This window comes from Zalophus californianus, chromosome 13 (genome assembly GCF_009762305.2).
Source record: "Zalophus californianus isolate mZalCal1 chromosome 13, mZalCal1.pri.v2, whole genome shotgun sequence".
Classification (NCBI taxonomy): Eukaryota; Metazoa; Chordata; class Mammalia; order Carnivora; family Otariidae; genus Zalophus; species Zalophus californianus.
The window spans coordinates 89,503,496-89,524,479 of record NC_045607.1 but is presented as its reverse complement, the minus strand read 5'-3'; the positions used below and the strand labels follow the sequence as shown (position 1 = coordinate 89,524,479).

The 20,984-nt window shown below is 37.5% G+C and overlaps 1 protein-coding gene across 4 annotated transcripts in view; it reads right to left on the bottom strand.

Moving 5' to 3' along the window:
* RIC1 (RIC1 homolog, RAB6A GEF complex partner 1) overlaps nucleotides 1-20,984 on the bottom strand; it is a 168,277-nt gene that overhangs the window by 102,543 nt on the left and 44,750 nt on the right. For 3 of the 4 annotated variants that reach the window (XM_027615552.2, XM_027615551.2, XM_027615550.2), the window contains exon 2: nucleotides 17,378-17,485. The exons of the other annotated variant lie outside the window; for it this stretch is intronic. In XM_027615552.2, the coding sequence (XP_027471353.2) occupies nucleotides 17,378-17,485 (108 nt within the window). The remainder of the gene's footprint in view (nucleotides 1-17,377; nucleotides 17,486-20,984) is intronic. 4 annotated transcript variants of the gene reach the window in all.

The window sequence follows — 20,984 nt, the reverse complement described above, 5'->3', positions numbered from 1 at the left end:
TCGCTGTGTCTCTGTCAAATAAATAAATAAAATCTTTAAAAAAAAAAAAAACTTGAGAACGCACGCAGGCACGCACGCAGGCACGCACGCAGGGGGAGGGGCAGAGGGAGAGGGGGAGAATCTCAAGCAGGCTCTCTGTTGAGCGTGGAGGCCAAGGAGGGGGCTCAATCCCACAACCCTGAGATCATGACCTGAGCCAAAATCAAGAGTCAAATGCTTAACCAACTTAAGACACCCATGCGCCCCTAACATTATTTTCAAATGCACCTTGATACATTATCTTTTAGTATAAATGGTTATTTGCAAAGAAGAGTGACTGCCTTACTGAACAGATTACAAAAATATCAGTGGCCTTTCTAAACTAGTACCATATGACTGATGGCTCTCCATCTGTTTCAGCCTACATTACAATGTAAGAAATGAAAATTAAGGGGCACCTGGGTGGCCCAGCGTGGAGCCTGCCTGATATTCTCTCTCTCTCCCCCTCTGCCCCTCCTCCCCCCAGCTCTCCCTGTCTTAAAAAAAAAAAGAAGAAGAAGAAGAAGAGAAAATTAATCTCTTTTGCAGGCAGAGGCAAACAAAAAAGTTGGACAATAGAAATGGTTTAACTTCTGGATCCTGTTAAGATAGAAAGACTGAGCCCACATTCTTAATCTCTCTTCCTCTTTTCAGAGTACAATTGCCAAAGCGTGTGTTGGATGAGTCTGGAGATGTCCAGGTCACCAAGATCTCTTGAGTTCTTGTGGGAGAGAATACATGCTAAGGGACCGGGCAGAGGGAAAGCTTTGCTATGCTTTACTCCTTGAGGCACTGGGCAAAGATCTGGGATTTCAAAGTTCTCTAAGTAACTTAAAAAGCAGAACCCCATGGTTACTCCCCTGAAAAGGCTGAATGTGACTGATCCTGGAAGTGGACACAGCACAGTCCACATAACCCTAATGACTTCAAGAGGCTTAGAGTAGAGGCTGCAATGGTGAACTGAACTGCTCCCACACCTCCTGGTCTCGAAAAGCCATTAGCTTTTCCCCCACACCCAGAGACCATCTGAGAGTAGAGGAGACTCATCTTAAGCCTTGACGGAGGACAAGAGTTTATAAGCTTGTCTGCCTCTGCAAACTGCCGTTTTAGCCAACATCTGCCGGTGGCCATTGTCAGAGAGACCCATATGAAAGCCTGACCTCTATGGGTGGCTGATGGAACACAAGAAAGAAAGTACCATTTATACAAGAAGCTCTGTAACAAATGAAATAGCTAAAATATATGGATCCTACTAATAAGCCACACAGATGAGAGAGAAGAATGCAAGCAAACTATGGGGTAAAAATTAAGGGCTCTCAGGAGGTACTATGAGAACATAAACAAGACTTTTCAGAGCTAAAGATTTCCTACTAGGAAAATCAGACAAATATAAAGAATAATCCTTTATGGGAGCTGAACCTTTTACTCCAGAAGATCACAGGGAAACACTTTCATGATACAAAACATGAAGAGATAAAATCACCACTGAAAGATAAGAGGCGTGAAGAACAAACTCAAATTGATATTTATTTAGAGAGTAATAAAAGAAAATTTCCCTAGCTGTAGAAACACTACAACTGAGATTCAGGTTTAATATGAAGGTGGAGGGGAGGGGGACAGAGGGAGACAGTTTAATGGAAAATGATATATATCTACAGATAACAAACAGAAATAACTGAATTTTAATCATACAGAGAAAAAGATGATGAGGTTGCCTACAAAGGAGGGAGAATAGATTATCACTAGATTTCTCACCAGTAACACTAGAAACCAGAAGACATTGAAACAATAGCTCATGGCTAGAAAAAAAGAACCCCAAATCTAAGAATCCTACAGCTAGACAGGATATCCTTTAATGTGGTTAAAGAGTGGAATGTTCAGATACTATTTATTTCATTTAATGTATGAATGCCTACCAGGTGCAGAAAAAACGCTCTTGGAACCTGGAGCTACAGTGAAGAGAACAAGCAAACTGACATGGAATATTCTAGGTTAAAAAAATGGACAAACACAGGCCCTGCAAAGGGCCAATTCATACATCAAGAGATGATGAACCTCACTAGCAATGAAACAAATCGAATTAGATGACAAGACCATGTTTCATCAATCTAGTTTAGACATAAATGCAGGAAAACAGGAATCTTATGAACACTTAGGAGTAACTCTGGAATGGATACAATTTTGCTGAAAAATAACTTGGCAACATTTATTAAAAAGAATAAAGATATATCCTTTGACTACTACCACATAGGAGAAATTGCCCTAAAGAAATAAAGGTACCAATACAAAAAGGATGTATGTACAATAATGTTTACTGTAGCGCTGCTTGTAGTTGCCAAAAGTCCATCAAAAAAGAATGGTAAAGTAAATAAGAAACTTCCATACTGTGAAATATTATACAAATACTAAACTTAATAAGTTAGAAGTATATATATTAACCTGGAAGAACAATCATAATATACTAAGTGAAAAAAAATCAAATTACAAGCAATGTGTAAATTAAGATCCCAGTTTTGGGTGTAAATTATGAAGTGTCTTATACCTATTCATCAACTTAAAAATCCACTCATCTGTAAGTTACAATCCTTTGCAGACATTCAAAATCACGTTATAGAAAAATGCTGAAGCGAGACAATGTTCATGATATAGTATGTCAAAAAAGCAGATTACAAAACTATATGACTGCTTTGTATAAAGAATATCTTAGACAATCCTCCATCTATGAAACTTACAGATTTATTAAATACGCTCATCAATAAGTGACATTAGCAGTCACTTACAGAAATATCACTTTGCATTTAAAGATAAATAGACTTGTGCTCGCTTCAGCAGCACATATACTAAAGATAAATAGACTTCAATAGCTTTCAAATTCTAAGTGCTATTAAGTATGAGTATCTGCAAATATCCATAAAAAGATATACGGATATAAATAAAAATTAACGATTATCTGTGAAAAGCGGAATTATTGGTAATTCTTTTCTTGTGTTTCTCAGGTTTCTTCATCAGACATGTATCACCCTTATAACTTAAAAATTAAAACTTTAAGGACGCCTGGGTGGCTCAGTCACTTAAGCATCTGACTTCAGCTCAGGTCATGATCCCAGGGTCCTGGGATCGAGCTGCACATCAGGCTCCCTGCTCATTGGGGAGCCTGCTCCCCCTGCCTGTGCATGTTCTCTCGCTCTCTCTCCCCTCAGACAAATAAAATCTTAAAAAAAAAAAAATTAAAACTTTAAAAAAATCCAATTCTTAAAACTATAAAACTCCTAGAAGATAACAGAAAATCTAGATGACCTTGGGTTTGGGAATAACATTTAGATACAACACCAAAGGAATGATACACAAGAAAGAAGAGATAAGCTAGACTTCATTAAAGTTAAAAATGTGTGCTCTACCAAAAACCAGTCCAAAGAACAGAAAGACAAGCCACAAACTGGAAGAAAGTACTTACAAAAGACATACATGAGAAAGGACTGGTATCCAAAATAAAGAACTCAAGAAGTTCAAGAATAAGAAAACCACTCAATTAAAAACTGGACCAAACACCTTTAACAGACACCTCATCAAAATACACAGATGGCAAATAAGCATATGAAAAGATGCTCCACATCATAACATCAATCAGGAAAAAGCAAATTAAAACAATGAAATATCATCATAGGCCTATTAGAATAGCCAAAATCCAAAACATTTAATAACACCTAATGCTGATAAAGATGTGGAGTAAGAGGGACTCTCACTCATTGCAGATTGGAGTACAAAACGGTAAGGCCACCATGTAAGACAATTTGGCAGTATCTTTCAAAACTAAACATAGTCTTACCATACAATCCAGCAAACGCACTTCTTGGTATTTACCCAAAGGAGCCGAAAATGTACATCCACACAAAAACCTGCAAACAGATGTTTACAGCTGCTTATTCAGAACTGCCAAAACTTGGATGCAACCAAGATGTTCTTCAGTAGGTGAATGGATACAAAAACTGTGGTACATCCAAACAATAACATATTCAGTGCTAAAAAGAAATGACCTATCACGCCATGAAGACATGGAGGAACCTTAAATGCATATTACCAAGTGAAAGAAGCCAATCTGAAAAGGCTACATACTGTATGAATCCAACTACAGGACATTCTGGAAAAGGCAAAATTAGGAAGACGATGAAAAAGATCCGTACTTGCAAAAAGTTACTGGAAAAGGGATTACAGGTAGAGCAGGGGATTTTTGAAGCAATGAAACTACTCTGTATCTACACTGGTGGATATGTCATTATATTTGTCCAAACCCATAGAACAAGAGTGCACCATAATGTACACTGTGGATTCTAGGTGATAATGGTGTGTGAATGTAGGTTCATCAGTTGTAACAAATGTACCAGGGATGTTGATAATAGAGAAGGTTATGCATGTGGTGGGGCTTCGAAGAGATATAAAGAAAATCTCTATGCTTTCCCCTCAGTTTTGCTGTGAACCTAAAAATACTCTAAAAATTAAAGTTTATTTTTCATAAACTCCACTTATGATCCTTTATGTATTTTAAAATTCATGAGCTAAAACATTAATTCATGTCTTAAATTATACAAATAGAGATGATAAATCACTTGGATCAGGTTAGGATTTACTAAGTATATTTAATACAAGCCACCCTATAATAGTTAAAATTATATTCATCATGACATCTCCACAAAGTTGTAGATAAAGACTATAAAACAGGCGCCTGGCTGGCTCAGTCAGTGGTGTATGCAACTCTTGATCTTGGGGTTGTGAGTTCGAGCCCCACACCGGGTGTAGAGATTACTTAAAAATAAAATCTTAAGGGGAAAAAAGCTATAAACAATAACTGTGAAATAAAAACTAGATTCTCAACAGCCAAAAAAGTAGGTGGTTTTATTGTCTCTTTTGTATATGTATTTTATCTCTACAAATTGAAGACCAGAATAATTTCTTCTAACTTCTTTGTTTTCTTAATACTTAGTACAGTGCAAAAGATTAATAAATTAATGTGAAATTATTTCTGCTCTAAAAACAAAGCTAACAGACTATTTTCTCTTTACTAGGATATAGGGGCTGTCTCTAGTTATCTGCTCCTGGCCCGGGGGTAATGAGGGCAGGGGAACAGTGGCCCAGAGTGTAAGAGCTCCATAATGATGATGTTTGGGGGTACAGGCTATGTATTGCTTGGTCTGCATATGAAAGGCACACTAATAGGTGAATCCTTATTACTATCTCTAGAAATTGCCTGGCCTTGGGAAGGACAGCCTCTCCAGGGTCCACAAGGCCTCAAGATATCAAAGCATCATATATACAGAAAAATAAAAGGGAATAGTTAATACAGAGAGAAAACAAAATCTCATAAATTTTACTGCTAAAAAATTCTAAATATAATGGTAATGAAAACTGAGCACAATTTTCTTTGTAATACTTATCCACTAAAGAGAATGAAATTCTTTTTATGGGGTAACATTTTTGCTTAACTGGGGTTTAAAGTTAGTGTTCCCTCTCACCTTAATGCTGGCCTGTAATGAGATCTTACATACTCTATTTGAAATGTCTTTTCACATAAGTAGTGCCAAATACTGATACGAATCCATGAGCAAATGATTTTAACTGAATATAATCATCAACTTGTAGGTAAGTATACAAAAGTCCACCAGATTCTTCTCCTTCTTGCTTTTTAACATGTCATTATGTGGTAGATTAATCACTTCCAACTGAAAGCTGGATGAAAGCACTCCTCATTTGCACAATTAAATGGATTATGAAATATAGACATCTCCTTTGCAATTGCATCAAGTTCTGAAATATGCTACTGGAATTGGGTGAGCTCAGAAAATATATCTACTGCTAATTTTTGTTGGAAATACAGATCTTACTGTTCAATTTTTGACAGCAGGGGAAACAGAAAAAGCAGCGTGGCATTACCTGTGATTCAAACAACAGTAGTTGTCACCAAAATGACTTGACCACATATAAATCTCACATTTAAACACTGTTTTGACTGAATTCATATGCAAGCATTACCAAGTCTGCAGCAAAGTTATCATTTGCCAGATCATTCAGTGTCTGGTAAGTGGCTGAGGTGGTTCTTCAAGTTCAAAAAATTTCAAAATGAGCCCCAACATAAAAAAAAAAAAAAAAAAAAAATCAACAATAAACCTTTACCACTGACTGCTAAGACATTAAACACCCATGGAATTGGGCAAGTCAGGATCTCCAGCTTCTATTTCTAACAACATAAAATGGCCATAGGTGTTCAACACTTCCATGTGCACTAGCTTTGTAAACCGTCCAACTAAGCCTTTCTCTGCTCCGCGTGTATTTTTGTCACTATCAGTTAAAACACACTTTAGTGGACTCTGCTTCAGGTTGTACTGATTAGTGTTTTCTCAACTTCTTTAAAATCTTTTCACCTCCCATACATGTTTTTCACAGGGAGTAATTCTCAGTCATTTCACACTTTACACTGACTATTCAAATAAACTAAGCAGTACTGTAATACTCCTCAAGTCATCAAAAAACGGCTAAACTTACTTTGGTTGTACCTTCATTTTCATTTTTTGTGAAAATATTCTGCTTTAAATATTCTAATTTTTCTATTAATTTCAGTGAGATGGGAATACTGAGATAAATACTAAGTTGGATAATGTCAACTTTTATTGTATTCTTTTGGCTCTGCTATAGGGTCACTGCATAATTAAGACAATTTCCCATCCAATCCAATAATAAATTAATCTATATTCCAATGTATTTTAGAAGCATGATATTCAAAACCTATTCTTTTGTTCTTTTGACATGATAGGTATGCACTAGTAATAAACATTACACAGAATGTTATGGTACGGCAGTATGTGTGCACTTGAAACATTTGATCTATAAACGTGTTACTCTTACAGTGAGTGCACTGAGCAGAAAAGAGATAGAGCGCCACATATGGTTGCTGTCAGGACCACTTGACTCAGCTACTGCAGCTTGAAACCAGCCATAGAAATGATCTAAATAAAGTTAACATTTTCATACTCCAACATTACTTAGGGACAGTGAAATTTAAAATTCATGTAATGAAAGACAGACCTAGATAACAGCCACATTAGTGAAACTAACTCAGAAAACAACCTGAGGGTGCCTAGGTGGCTCAATTAAGGGCCCAACTCTTGATTTTCACTTAGGTCATGATCTCAGGGTCGTGGGACTGAGCCCCCTTTCAGCTCTGCACTGGGCGTAGAGCCTGCTTGGTATTCTCTCTTTCCCTCTCCCTAATCCCCCCACCCCCACCCAGGCTCATACCCTCTCTCTCAAAAAAGAAGAGGGGAGGGGAGGGGAAGGAAGAAAACCACCTGCATACTGGCAGAACAGACTTTCCACAGTTAATCATACTGAGGACACATCAAAAAGGGTAGGAGAGGCAGAAACTCCATTGGGAACCAAACTCCTGGGGAGACTAACCACAAATGGGAGGGATACCACAAGCATGGAGAAGGGAGAGAAGCAGACCCCACGCTATGAACCTCAGGCAGAGAAGAGTTGCTCAAGGAAGAAGAGTCCCCAAAACATTTGGTGTGGAAACCAGCAAGCTTAACTCGAGGTACTTTAAAAAATCAGAAGACTTAGCTCTGGAAAAGGTGGAGGGCAAGAGGAAACTGAGTTCCCCCCTTAAAGAGCCAGCATAACAAACAAGCTGGAGGAGATACAGCACAGCAGCAGCAGTTTGAAAAAAGCCTGGAGTGTATGTGAAGCATATGCATTTACTAATCTCAGAACATGCGCTGAAGGGACAGGGATCTTCAGGAGACTTGCCCAAGAACTAAAGAGCTGGTCCATTTCTCTAACCCCCACCCCAGCTTAAATAATCTGACACTAGCAGTAATCAAGCATGAACACTCATCAACTACCTTGCTAATACCACACACCCAGCCCCATCCAGCCCACCACAGTGCCTGCCAAGACATGCCCTCCAAACAATCCAGCAGGGACCAGTGCCACTCTGAAGTGAGGCCTGCTCTGGAGAAAAGGGAACATAACCACACACACCAGTGGGATTACAGCCCCCGCGGACGGACTAGGGCAGAGAGCTGGTTTGACTACAGGCCCTGGCCACAAAGGAAAGCCTCTCAGGGACAACACAAGGAGAGCATGCTGTAGTTTGGTATGACTGCGGACCCAGCAGATGAGCTGAGAACAGGTATCTGGTCTGAAGCAGACAGCACCCAACTAAAAGCCCACAGCAGCCCCAGAATGGCCCTTTAACAGCACAGGGACCAAATCCTGCCCAGTGTACCCACAAAGAAAACTCCTGTGAAATGCCTTCTGGTTCTGGTTAATAGAGGACACTGTGGTACAGGGCACCACAAGGTCTCTTCTTCTATGGCCACTACTATCAAGATAAGGAAACAGATGACTTCCCTAATACAGAGAAACAAACCCAGACAATATAAGGACACAAAAGAGTATGTCCCAAATGAAAGAACAGGGCAAAACTACAGCAAAAGAGCTATGTGAAATGGATAGAAGCAATATGCCTGATAAAGAATTCAAAGTGATGGTCATAAACATACTCACTGTACTTAAGAAAACAATGGAGGATCTCTGTGCGACCTTCAACGAGGGGACAGAAAATATAAAAAAGAACCAATCAGAGATGAAGAATCAATAATTAAAAATTAAAAATACCCTAGAGGGCTTACCAAAAAACAAACCAAACCAAAACAAAAAAACCCTAAAGGGAATAAATAGCAGATTAGAGGAGGCAGACAAACCCATCAGTGACCTGGAGTCCAGAATAATGGAAATCAACCCAGCTGAGCAGCAAAAAGTAAAAGGAACAAATATTTATATTCTCATAAAAAATGAGAATATGTAAAGGGAAATCAGCAACATCATAAAGCATATTAGTATGCAATTTATAAGGATCCCAGAAGGAATAGAGATAGAAAAAGGGGCAGAAAATTTCCCTGGTTTTTCAGCAGAAACTTTGCAGGCTAGAAGAGAGTGGCATGATATATTAAAAGTACTGAAAACAATAAAATGTGGAACTGAGAATATCTTACCCAGAAAGGTTATCACTCAGAATAGGAGAGTTTCCCAAACAAACAAAAGTTACAGGACTTCATCACTATTAAGCCAGCTTTACAAGAAATACTAAAGGGAATTCTTTGAGTGAAAAGAAAAGGCAATAATCAGCAATAAGAAAATTATGAAATTCCACAGGTAAATACAAACAAAGTAGATTAATCACTTAAAAAAACCTGTACAGAGATTAAAGCACAAAAGCAGTAATATCAATTATCCCCAAAAAACTCAGTCAAGGGGCGCCTGGGTGGCTCAGTTGGTTAAGCGACTGCCTTCGGCTCAGGTCATGATCCTGGAGTTCCGGGATCGAGTCCCGCATCGGGCTCCCTGCTCAGCGGGGAGTCTGCTTCTCCCTCTGACCCTCTTCCCTCTTGTGCTCTCTATCTCTCATTCTCTCTCTCTCTCTCAAATAAATAAATAAAATCTTTAAAAAAAAAAAAACTCAGTCAAGGGAATACACAAAATAAAATGGTATGAAGTATGAAATCATATAAAACATGCATGGGAGTAAAACTTTAGTGCTTTTAGAATGGGTTCAAACCTAACTGACCATCAACTTAATATAGAATGTCATCTGCATAAGATGCTAAATACGAACCTAATGGTAACCACAAATCAAAAACCTGTGACAGAGACATAAAAACAGAAAGGAATAAAAGCGTATCACTAAAGGAGGGCATCAAACCACAAGAGAGAGCAAGGGAAAAACAGAGAAGAATTATAAAAACAACCATAAAACAAGTAACAAATGCCAGTAAGTATTCATCTGTCAATAATTAAATGTAAAAGGATTAATGTTCCATTCAAAAGATACTCATTGATTGAATGCATAAAAAGGCAAGACCCATCTTTATGCTGCCTAAAGACTTACTTCTACAGACCTAAAGACACATGCATATTCAAAGGGAAGGGATGGAAAAACATTTACATGCAAACAGAAGCCAAAAGAAAGCTGGGGTACCAATACATATATCCAAAAAACCAGACTTTAAAATTAAGACTGTAACATGAGACAAAGGACACTACAAAATGATAAAGGAACAATCCAACAGGAGCATGCAACAATTGTAACTGTTTATGCATCCAATGTGGGAGCACCTAAATATGTAAATCAACTAGCAGCAGACATAAAGGAAGAAATCAATAGTAATATAGTAACAGCAGAAGACTTTAACACCCCACTTACATCAACAGACAGATCACCCAGAAACAATGGCTTTGAATAACACATTGGACCCTATGGACCTAAAAAATATACTCAGAATGTTCTATCCAAAAACAACAGATTACATATTCTTTCCATGCACATGTGGTATATTCCCCAGAACAGATTACACGTTACGGCACAAAACAAATTTCAATAAATTTTAAAAGACTGAAATCGTATCATGCATCTTTTCTGACCGTAAGGGAATGAAATTAGAAGTCAATCACAAGAAAAAAATCTGGAAAGAACACAAATACATGGAGGCTAAATAACATGCTACTATACACTGAATGGGTCAATGAAGAAATCAAACAAGAAATAAAAACCTACATGGAAACAAATGAAATTGAAGATAGAGAGTCCAAAATCTTTGGGACGCAGCAAAAGCTGTCCTAAGAGAGAAGATTATAGCAATACAAGCCTACCTCAAAAAACGAGAAAATCCTTAAACTAACTTTACAGGTATAGGAGACAGGAACAGAACAAAGAAAACTCAAAGCCAGTAGAATGAAATAAATAATAAAGACTAGAGCAGAAATACATGAGAGCGAATAAACATACACGCACGAGTGCACGCACACAAAAGAACAGGTCAATGAAACCAGGAGCTGGTTCTCTGAAACGATAAACAAAATTTATAAACCTTTAGCCAGACTCATCAAAACAAGAGAGAGAGAGAACTCAGATAACTAAAATCATATGAAGGAGGAGAATTAACAACGGATACCACAGAAATACAAAGGATTTAAGGAGAATATTACCAAAAATTACATACCCACAAACCGAATGACCTAGAAGAAATGGATACATACCTAGAAACATATAATCCTTCAAAATGAAAGCAGGACAAAATAGAAAATTTGAACAGATCAGTTAACCAGCAAAGAAACTGAACTAGTAATCAAAAAAACTCCCAACAAACAGAAGTCCAGAAAGCTTCTCTGGTAAACTCTACCAAATAGCTAAAGAAGAGTTAATACCTATTCTCAAACTATTCCAAAAAACAGAAGAGGAAGAAAAGCTTCCAAACTTACTCTATGAAGCCAGCATTACCCTGATACAAAAATCAGATAAAGACATTACAAAAAAAGAAAATTACAAGCCATTATCTCTGAAGAACATAGATGCAGAAATCCTCAACAAAGTATTGGCAAACAGAATACAACAGTACATTAATAAAAAAAATCATTCACCACAATTAAGTGGGATTTTTTCCAGGGAAGCAAAGGTAGCTCAGTATGCCCAAATCAATCAATGTAATACATCACATTAACAAGAGAAAGGATAAAAATCATATGATCATCTCAATAGATGCAGAGAAAGCATCTGACAAAGTACCACATCCGTTCACGATAAAAACTCTCAATAAAGAAATTTTAAAGTAAACATACCTCAACATAATAAAGACAAAAATGTCCATTCTCACCACTTTTATTCAACATAGTAGTCAAAGACCTAGCCACACCAATTAGACAAAAAAAAAAAAAAATTAGTAAAGTAAAACTTCCACTATTTGCAGACGACATACTATATATAAAAAAATCCTCAAGACTCCACCCACCAAAATACTACTAGAACTGATAAATGAATTCAGTAAAGCCATATACTAAATTAATATACAGAAATTTGGTTCATTTCTATACATTAATAATGAAGTAGCAGAAAGAGAAATTTAAACAATCCCATTTACAATTGCACTAAAAAGAATAAAATACCTAAGAATAAACTTAACCAAGGAGGTGAAAGATTTGGACTCTGAAAACTATAAAACAATGGTGAAAGAAATTGAAGGTGACACAAACAAATGGAAAGATATTCCATGTTAATGGATTGGAAGAACCAATATTGTTAAAATGTCCATGCTACCCAAAGCAATCTACACATTTCCTGTAATCCTTATTAAAGTATCAACAACTTTTTTCACAGAGCTAGAAAAAAAAAATTCCACAATTTGTATGGAACTGCAAAAGAACCCGAATAGCCAAAGCAATCTTGAAAAAGAGGAACAAAGCTGGAGGTGTCACAATCCCAGACTTCAACATATAAAGTTGCAGTAATCAAAATAGTATGGTACTGGCACATAAACATGTAGGATCAATATAACAGAATAAAGAACCCAGAAATAAACCAATAATTACATGATCAATTTATTAAAAAATAAAAAAAAGGAAAGAACATACAATAGAGAAAAGACAGTCTCTTCAGCAAACTGCTGAGAAAACTGGACAGCAACATACAAAAGAATGAAACTGAACCACTTTCTTACACCATACGCAAACTAAACCCAGAATGGATTAAAGATATAAATGTGATACCTGAAATCATAAAATTCCTACGGGAATATATAAGCAGTAATTTCACTGAGTTTGGCCGAAGAATCGTTTCTCTAGATTGTCTCTTCTGACAAGGGAAACAAAAGCAAAATTAAACTATAGAGACTAAAGCAAAATAAAAAACTTTTTGCACAGGGAAGGAAACCAGCAAAACACAAAGGCCACCTACCGAATGGAGAAGATATCTGCAAATGATATATCTGATAAAAGGTGCGTATCCAAAATTATAAAGAACTTAACAACAACAACAAACCCCAAATACTCCAATTAAAAATGGGCGCAGGACCTGCATAGACATTTTTCCCAAGAAGATGTAGAGATGGCCAACAGACATATGACAAGATGCTCAACATCACTCATCATCACAGAAATGCAAATCAAAACCACAATGAGATATCACTTTACCTGTCAGAATAGCTAGAATGAAAAACACAAGAGCTTCTACCTCTGAAGCCATTTTATGAACTGTCATGTGCCACCTGAGCCTCCAATAAAAACAAAAACAGGCAAAACAAATAAAAACACAAGAAATAAGTGTTAGTGAGGACATGGGGGAAAAGGAACCCTCACGCACTTCTGGTGGGAATGCAAATTGTTGTAGCCACCATGGAAAGCAGTATGAAGGTTCCTTAAAAAATTAAAAACAGAAATCCCACCTGTCCCAGTAATTCCACTTCTGGATATTTACCCAAAGAATACAAAAACACTTATTTGAAAAACTATATGCACCTCTGTCTTTACTGAAGCATTATTTATAATAGCCAAATTATGTAAGCAACCCAATTATCCATCCCTAGATGAAAAGGATAAAGAAGAAGTGGTGTACATATATATGCAACGGAATATTACTTAGCCATAAAAATGGCAAGACTGAAATCTTGCCATTAACGACAACATGGATGGAGCTAGAGAGTATAATGCTAAGTAAGTTAAAAAAACACACATACAATGTTTTCACTCATATGTAGAATTTAAGAAACAAAACAAATGAACAAAGAAAAAGAAAAAATAACAGACTCTACAGAAAACAAACTGGTGGTTGTCACAGAACAGGGGTATAGGGAGGATGGGTGAAATATATAAAGGGGATTAAGAGTTCACTTATCTTGATGAGCACTGAGAAACGTACAGAATTGCTGAATAATTTTTTACACCTGAAAATAACAACGTACGTTAATTACTCTCCAAATTAAAAATAAGTTAAAAAATAATATTCATAATTTTCAGATGTCAAAATATTTCTCTTTTTCTTAATAATTTAAATATCTTGAACTATTCTGAATTCATTATCCTTACAAAAAAAAAGCAGGAGTGTAGATTTGGTAGGTGGTTGGTAGTCTGCAGAACTGAGGAACTACTCAATATTTTTATAATGTGGACCATTTTCCAATGATTAACCTGGTCAGCATTACACAGTATAGACTAAAAAAAAAGGACAGAAAGCACAGAGGTAAGTTATGTATAAGCTAAGAATACAGGCAAACCTCTGAGATGGTGCAGCTTCAGTTCTAGAACATCTCAGGAAAGTGAATTTCACAATGAACGACTCAGGCCTTCCAACACATATAAAAGTTATATTTACACTATACTGTGGTTTTTTAAGGTATGCAATAGCATTATGTTCAAAAATACAATGTACATAGCTTAATTAAAAAACACTTGATTGCTACCAAATGCTATCATCTGAGCTTTCTGCAACTCGAAATCTTTTTGCTGGTGGTGGCTGCTGAAGGTGGTTGCTGAAGTGGCTGAGGCCACTTTATCTTAAAACAACAATGAAGTTCGGTGCATCAACTGACTCTTCCTTTCGTGAAACTTTCTCTGCAGCCTGCAATGCTGTTTGATAGCTTTTACCGACAGAACTTTCAAAATTGGTGTCAATCCTCTCAAACCCAGTCGCTGCTCTATCAACTAAGCCGATGCAATATTCTAAATCCTTTGTTGTCATTTCAACAGTCTTCACAGCACCTTCACCAGGAGTGGATCCCACCTCAAGAAACCACTTTCTTTGCTCATGCCTCAGCAGCAACTCTTCATCCGTCCAAGCTGTATCCTGAGATGGCAGCAGTTCCTTCCCATCTTCAGGCTCCACTTCTAATTCTGGTTCTCTTGCTATTTCCACCACTTCTGCAGTGACCTCTTCCTCTGAAGTCTTGAACCCCTCAAAGTCATCCATGAAGACTGGAATCTACTCCTTCCAAATTCCTAACAACGTTGATATGTTGATCTCACCCCACGAATCATGAATATTCTTCATGGCATCTAGGATGGTGAATCCTTCCCAGAAGGTTTTCAATTGACTTTGCCCAGATCCATCAGAGGAATCACTATGTGCGGCAAGTAGAGTCCTATGAAACATACTTCTTAAATAAGACTTGAATAAGAAATGAAACAAAGAAAAAAGAGACAGACTCTCAAATACAGAGAACCAAATGGAGACTGCCAGAGGGGAGGTGGGTGGGAGGGATGGGTGAAAGAGATCAAGGGAATCAAGAGCACACTTAACATGATAAGCACCGAGTCATGCATGGAACCGTTCAGTCGTCATACTGTACCCCTGTACACTTGAAACCAGGATGACACTATAAGTTATATTCCAATAAAAAATATAATTAGTTTAAAAATTTTAAAAAGACTTGCAAGTTGAAATGACTCTTTGATCCATGGGCTGAAGAATGGATGTTGTGTTAGCAGACATGAGAACAACATAAATCTCATTGTCCCGACTCCGTCAGAACTCTTGTGCGACGATCAGGTGCAGAGTCAATAAGTGATGATAGTGTGAAAGGAATCTACTTTTTTCCCTTCCTTAGCGGGTCTCAACAGTGGGCTTAAAACATTCAGTAAACCATGCTGTAAACAGATGTGCTGTCCTCCAGGCTCTGCTGTTCCATTTACAGAGCACAGGCTGAGTAGATTTACCATAACTCCTACGGGCCCTAGGATTTGAGAAATGATAAAGAAGCACCTGCTACAAGTTAGCAGTCGCCAACTGCACTGGCCCCAACAAGACGATCAGCCTGTCCTTGGAAGCTTGGAAGGCAGGCACTGACTTCTCCTCTCTAGCCAGGAAAGTCCTAGATGGCATCTTCTTCCTGTGGGAGGCTCTCGCACCCACACTGAAAATCTGTGGGTCGGTGGAGCCGCCTTCGGTAATGACCTCGGCTCCATCTTCTGGATCACTTGCCGCAGCTCCTCCATCGGCACCTCCTGCTTCGCCTTGCACTTTTACGCCCCGGACACGGCTTCCTTCCTTAAACCTCAGGAACCGATCTCTGCTAGCTTCAGACTTTGCTTCTGCAGCTTCCTCCCCTCTTCCTTCACGGAATTGAAGAGAGTCAGGGCCTCGCTCTGGGTTAGGCTTTGGCTGAAGGGAATGTCATGGCTGGCTTGACCTTTTATCCACCAAACGTTCTCCACGTCAGCAATAAAGCTGTTTCACTTTCCTATCATTCGTGTGTTCACCGGGGTGGTCCTTTTAATTTCCTTCAGGAGCTTTTCCTTCGCATTCACAACTTGGCTAACTGGCACAAGAGGCCTCAGCTTTCCACATGCCTTCCTCACTAAGCTTTAACCGTGTCTAGCTTTTGATCGAAAGTGAGAGGCATGCGCCTTCTCCTTTCAGGTGAACACTTAAGAGACTACTGTAGGGTTATTTATTGTCCTAATTTCTATATAGCTGTTTCTCAAGAAATTGGGAAACCCACAGAGAAGAAAGACAAGGAAAGAGTGGGTCAGTAGAACAGTCATAACACACCCAACATTTATGGATTAAGTTTGCTATCTCATATGGGCACTGTTTGTGGCACCCTAAAACAATTTAAATAGTAACATCAAAGATCACTGATCGCAAATCACTGTAACAAATATAATGAAAAAGTCTGAAATATTGTGAGAATTACCAAAATTACCAAAGCTTCAATTTATAAAATATGCAGTAACTGCAAAGCACAATAAAGCAAAGCACACTACAAGTTATGCCTTTAAAGTAAATGGAATCTAAATACCTAATTTAATCTCTTCTTTCCAATATACACCATCCGTATGATTTTGGATAAAACTCACTTCCTCAGCTCTACAATGTAACTTCATCTATTATGAAAGATAACAGTATGGACTTCAAAGTGTCAATTTAAAATTTAAATGAAATTTTCCACATGTAGTGATTATATAGTACTTACACAGGAGGTGCTCAATAAATGTTAACCATATATGATTGCTATTCAAGTTAGGTGATAATGACAGTCCAAAAAATGACAGTGACAAAACAGATTGAAAAGGTAAAATTGACCAGATCTAAGCACATTAATGGAACAGAGGAGAAATGCAGAAACAGATCCAAATGGATATGAAAATTTAACGTGACATAAAAACATAAATGCTATCATTTTTGTGAGACACCCTTAAGGATGGAAGGCAGGTCTTAAAACGTAAATTTGGAAGTACCCCACGTGAATAGAGATGAAAGCTTTACAATTTTGAGTGAGACTTCAAGGACAAAACAGGAAAGTGAGAAGAATAAAGAGAAAAGGATACAGGCACTATATTAGGGAAGGGAAGAAACCGAAGAATCACAAAAAGATACAGTAAGAGTACCAATCTACCAATAGAAGAATCGGTACAGCAATTCCTATCGCAGAAGATAAACGCTAAGGGTGGAAAGCCTCAAATGAAGTCATCTAAGAGAATCAAATTTTAATGCAATGTAATGATATCATATGAAACTATTAAAATTGAAAATTCTACTTACTGACACAGCTATCATGGTACTATCTGGCCTCCATTCAGCTTGTTTGTAGGATCCAAACTGAGAAGATGATTTTTCAGGTTCCTTGTAGGTTACAATTAATACACTAGGCTGGAAGGAAAGAGGTTTATTTTATTAGTATCCCATAAAAATATATACAAAACAAATTTAAGATAATTTATCATGGAGTACTCTGAAAATCTAAAAATTCTAAATGTGTATAAAAGATAACAATATCAGCTATCAGCCCTAATTAGCCCAAACAAATCAACTAAAAAGAACCAAAAGGAAAGATGATCTGAAAAGGACTATATCTATTTAAGTTATTAAAATGATACTAATAATCTTCAAAAACAGAAACAGGCCCAGATGGTTCACTAGTGAATTCTATCAAATATTTAGGAAGAAATTATACAACCTCTCTACAATCTATTCCAGAAAACAGAAGCAAAGATTACTTCCTAACTCTTTCTGAGGCCAGCATTGGTCAAATACTAAAAGCAGACAAAAACGTTACAAGAATATAAAACAGCAGATCAATATCTCTCATAAACACAGCTGTAAAAATTCTCAACAAAATATTAGCAAATCTAATCCAATGATGTTTAAAAATAATTATACACTACAACCAAGTGGAATTTATTCCAGGTATGCAAGGCTGAATCAACATGCAAAATCAATTAATGTAATCCATTACACATCAATAGGCTAAAGAAGAAAAACCACATGATCACACCAATAGATGCAGAAAAAGAACTTGACAAAATGCAGTACCCATTTATGATAAAAACTCTCGGTAAACTAAGAATAAGGGGAACTTCTTCAATCTGACAAAGAATACCTACAAAGAACCTGTAACTAACATCATACTCACTGGTAAGAAACTAGAAGCTTTCCTGCTAAACTCAGGAACAAGGTAAAGACATTCCCTCTCATCACTCCTTTTCAAAATCACACTGGAAATCCTTGCTAATGTACTAAAAAAAGGAAATAAAAGATAATATACTGGGAAGGAAAAAAAGTACAACTTTCTTTGTTTATATGTAACACGACTGCCTATATAGAAATTCAAAGGAACCATCAACAAACTAACATAGTAATAACAATGATCAGTAAGGTTACAGAATGCGATGTTCATATAAAAATCTATTGCCTTTTTATATAACAGCAGTGAACAAGCAGAATTCAAAATTAACCACACAACAGCATTTCTATTAGCAACCCAAAAAATATTTAGGCTTAAATCTAACAGAATATGTACAAGATATATAAAAGGAAAACTACAAAACTATGAAGAACAAAATTTAAAATGAACTAAATAAATGGAGGGATATTCCAAGTTCATGAACGGGAAGATCCAATATTGTCAAGATGTTATTTCTTACAACTTGAACTACAGGTTCAACACAATCCAAATCAAAATCAAAGCAAGTTATTTTAGAGATATCAACAGGCTTACTCTAAAGTTTATATAGAGAGGCAAAAGACCCAGAATGGCCAACTCAATATTGAAGGAGAACTAAGTTGAAGAACTAGATGCTACTTCAAGACTTATTATAAAGATACAGTAATGAAGACAACGTGGTATCAGCCAAAGAACAGAAAACAGATCAACAGAACAGATAGCACCAGAAATAGATGCATATAATCAAGTGACCTTCAACAAAAGAGCAAAGGTAATACAACGGAGAACACATGATGTTTTCATCAAACTTGGCTGAAACAACCTGACATCCACTTTCTGTAGTATAAAAGTTCTAAAGGGTCATCTTGTACTTTCGCTGCCATTGTCCTAGAAGCAGTCTTTTTTCCAGGGACCCTGGTCCATTTTTATTAGAGAATGGTATTTAAAAAAGATCTGAAGGCGCCTGGGTGGCTGAGCTGGTTAAGCGTCTGCCTTTGGCTCAGGTCATGACCCCGCAGTCCTGGGACTAAGTCCCGCATTGGGCTCCCTGCTCAGCGGGGAGCCTGTTTCTCCCTCTGCCTGCCACTCCCCGTGCTTCTATGCTGTCAAATAAATAAAATCTTTTTAAAAAAATAAAAATAAAATAAAAAACAAGATCTGGAAAACAAGACACGTATTGCTAGTGGGGTGTCACTGCTTCTAGGTCCTCTCAGCAAACAGTAGAAAACAAACTTATACTAAACCGTATCTGACCACATTACCTCTCTATATTTCTTCTATATATACATATGTATATATTTTCATATAGAAACACTGGAGGATAATCAAGCACAATGTTGTTTCTTCTAGCCTTTCTCCCTTACTTGTAACTTTGTTATCATTTCATACAATTAATTTAGCTCTTTGTTCAACTCTACTATATGCACAGACTAGTTTGGAACTACTAAGTATAGTCCTATAGTAGACAAATTTACCAACGAGAATACAGTTTTTATGGCTAGCTCCTTTTACATTAGCATTTGGAAAGTGTTACATAGGTTTTAAATATTCCCTTAAAACCTTTTTTTAATCTCTAAGAGCAAAATACAGAAGTTTTTAAGAAGCTAACGATATTCCAAATACATAAGAATTGCTAGAAATCAGTTGTTTTTGTACTTCAAATATCAATTAAAAATTAAAAATAAGTATCTTGGCAGGAGTGACATCGGCAAGATGGGAGAGCAGGAAGCTCTGGACCCTCCTCCCCCCAAAAAATACATAAATTCAGGAACAATTCACAGAAAAATTCCCTTTGGTGAGAAATCTATAAACTAATAACAGAAAGGCACCTGAAGGCCGGATGAACACAAAATCAAACTCATCAAAGCTGCTAGGGTGATATGGAACACCCTCCTGCCAGAACCCCCACCCCCAACACAGAATAAAACCCTCCACCTCCAGCTTCTTCTTGGGAAGAAGAGCCCATAAATATAATGCCCCAACTTTTCTGGGGCTGTCCAAAGGGCGGGAAGAGGGTCTGTCTTGCCTTCCATGAGGCATTGATAGGACCTGGCATAATCTAGCTGTAAGGGAGGTTGTGACAGCAGAAACAGAGTTTGGGCTAGCAGTTGCCATAGACCCTCCCTGACTCAGTACAGAGCTAACAGATGGGGGGGAGTGGGGGCGGGAGACAGCTTCCACCATCTCCATAGGAAGAGAAAGAGCTGGAGGGAGCATAGGACCATCCAACTTTTCTGAAGGACACCTCAGGAATGGCTTCAGTTCATTTGTTACAGTGCACTGAGGGGATTCAGCATATCCTAAACACTTAGGAGACACACACACACACACACACACACGAAGTGTGTTGGACTAGCATGAAGGTTTGAGAGGTCACCAGAATCTCTGGCCAGACTGATTGGGGGGGAGGAGGGGTCATCTTCTAATACATGAGACCAGTCCATGAAGAGTGGGACTGGTAACTGTTCTGTCTAATGCACAGACACCAAGAGTCAAGGAAGATGAAGAAAAAGATCAATGTGTTCCAAACAAAGGAAAGAAGACAAAGCTCCAGAAACAGACCCAAATGAACCACAGATACATGACTTACCAGAAAGATAATTCAAAATAACCATCATAAAAATGTTCATTGAGGTTGGAAGAACAATGGAGGAACAAAGTGAGAATTTCAACAAAGAGAAAATATACAATAGTACCAAAAAGAAA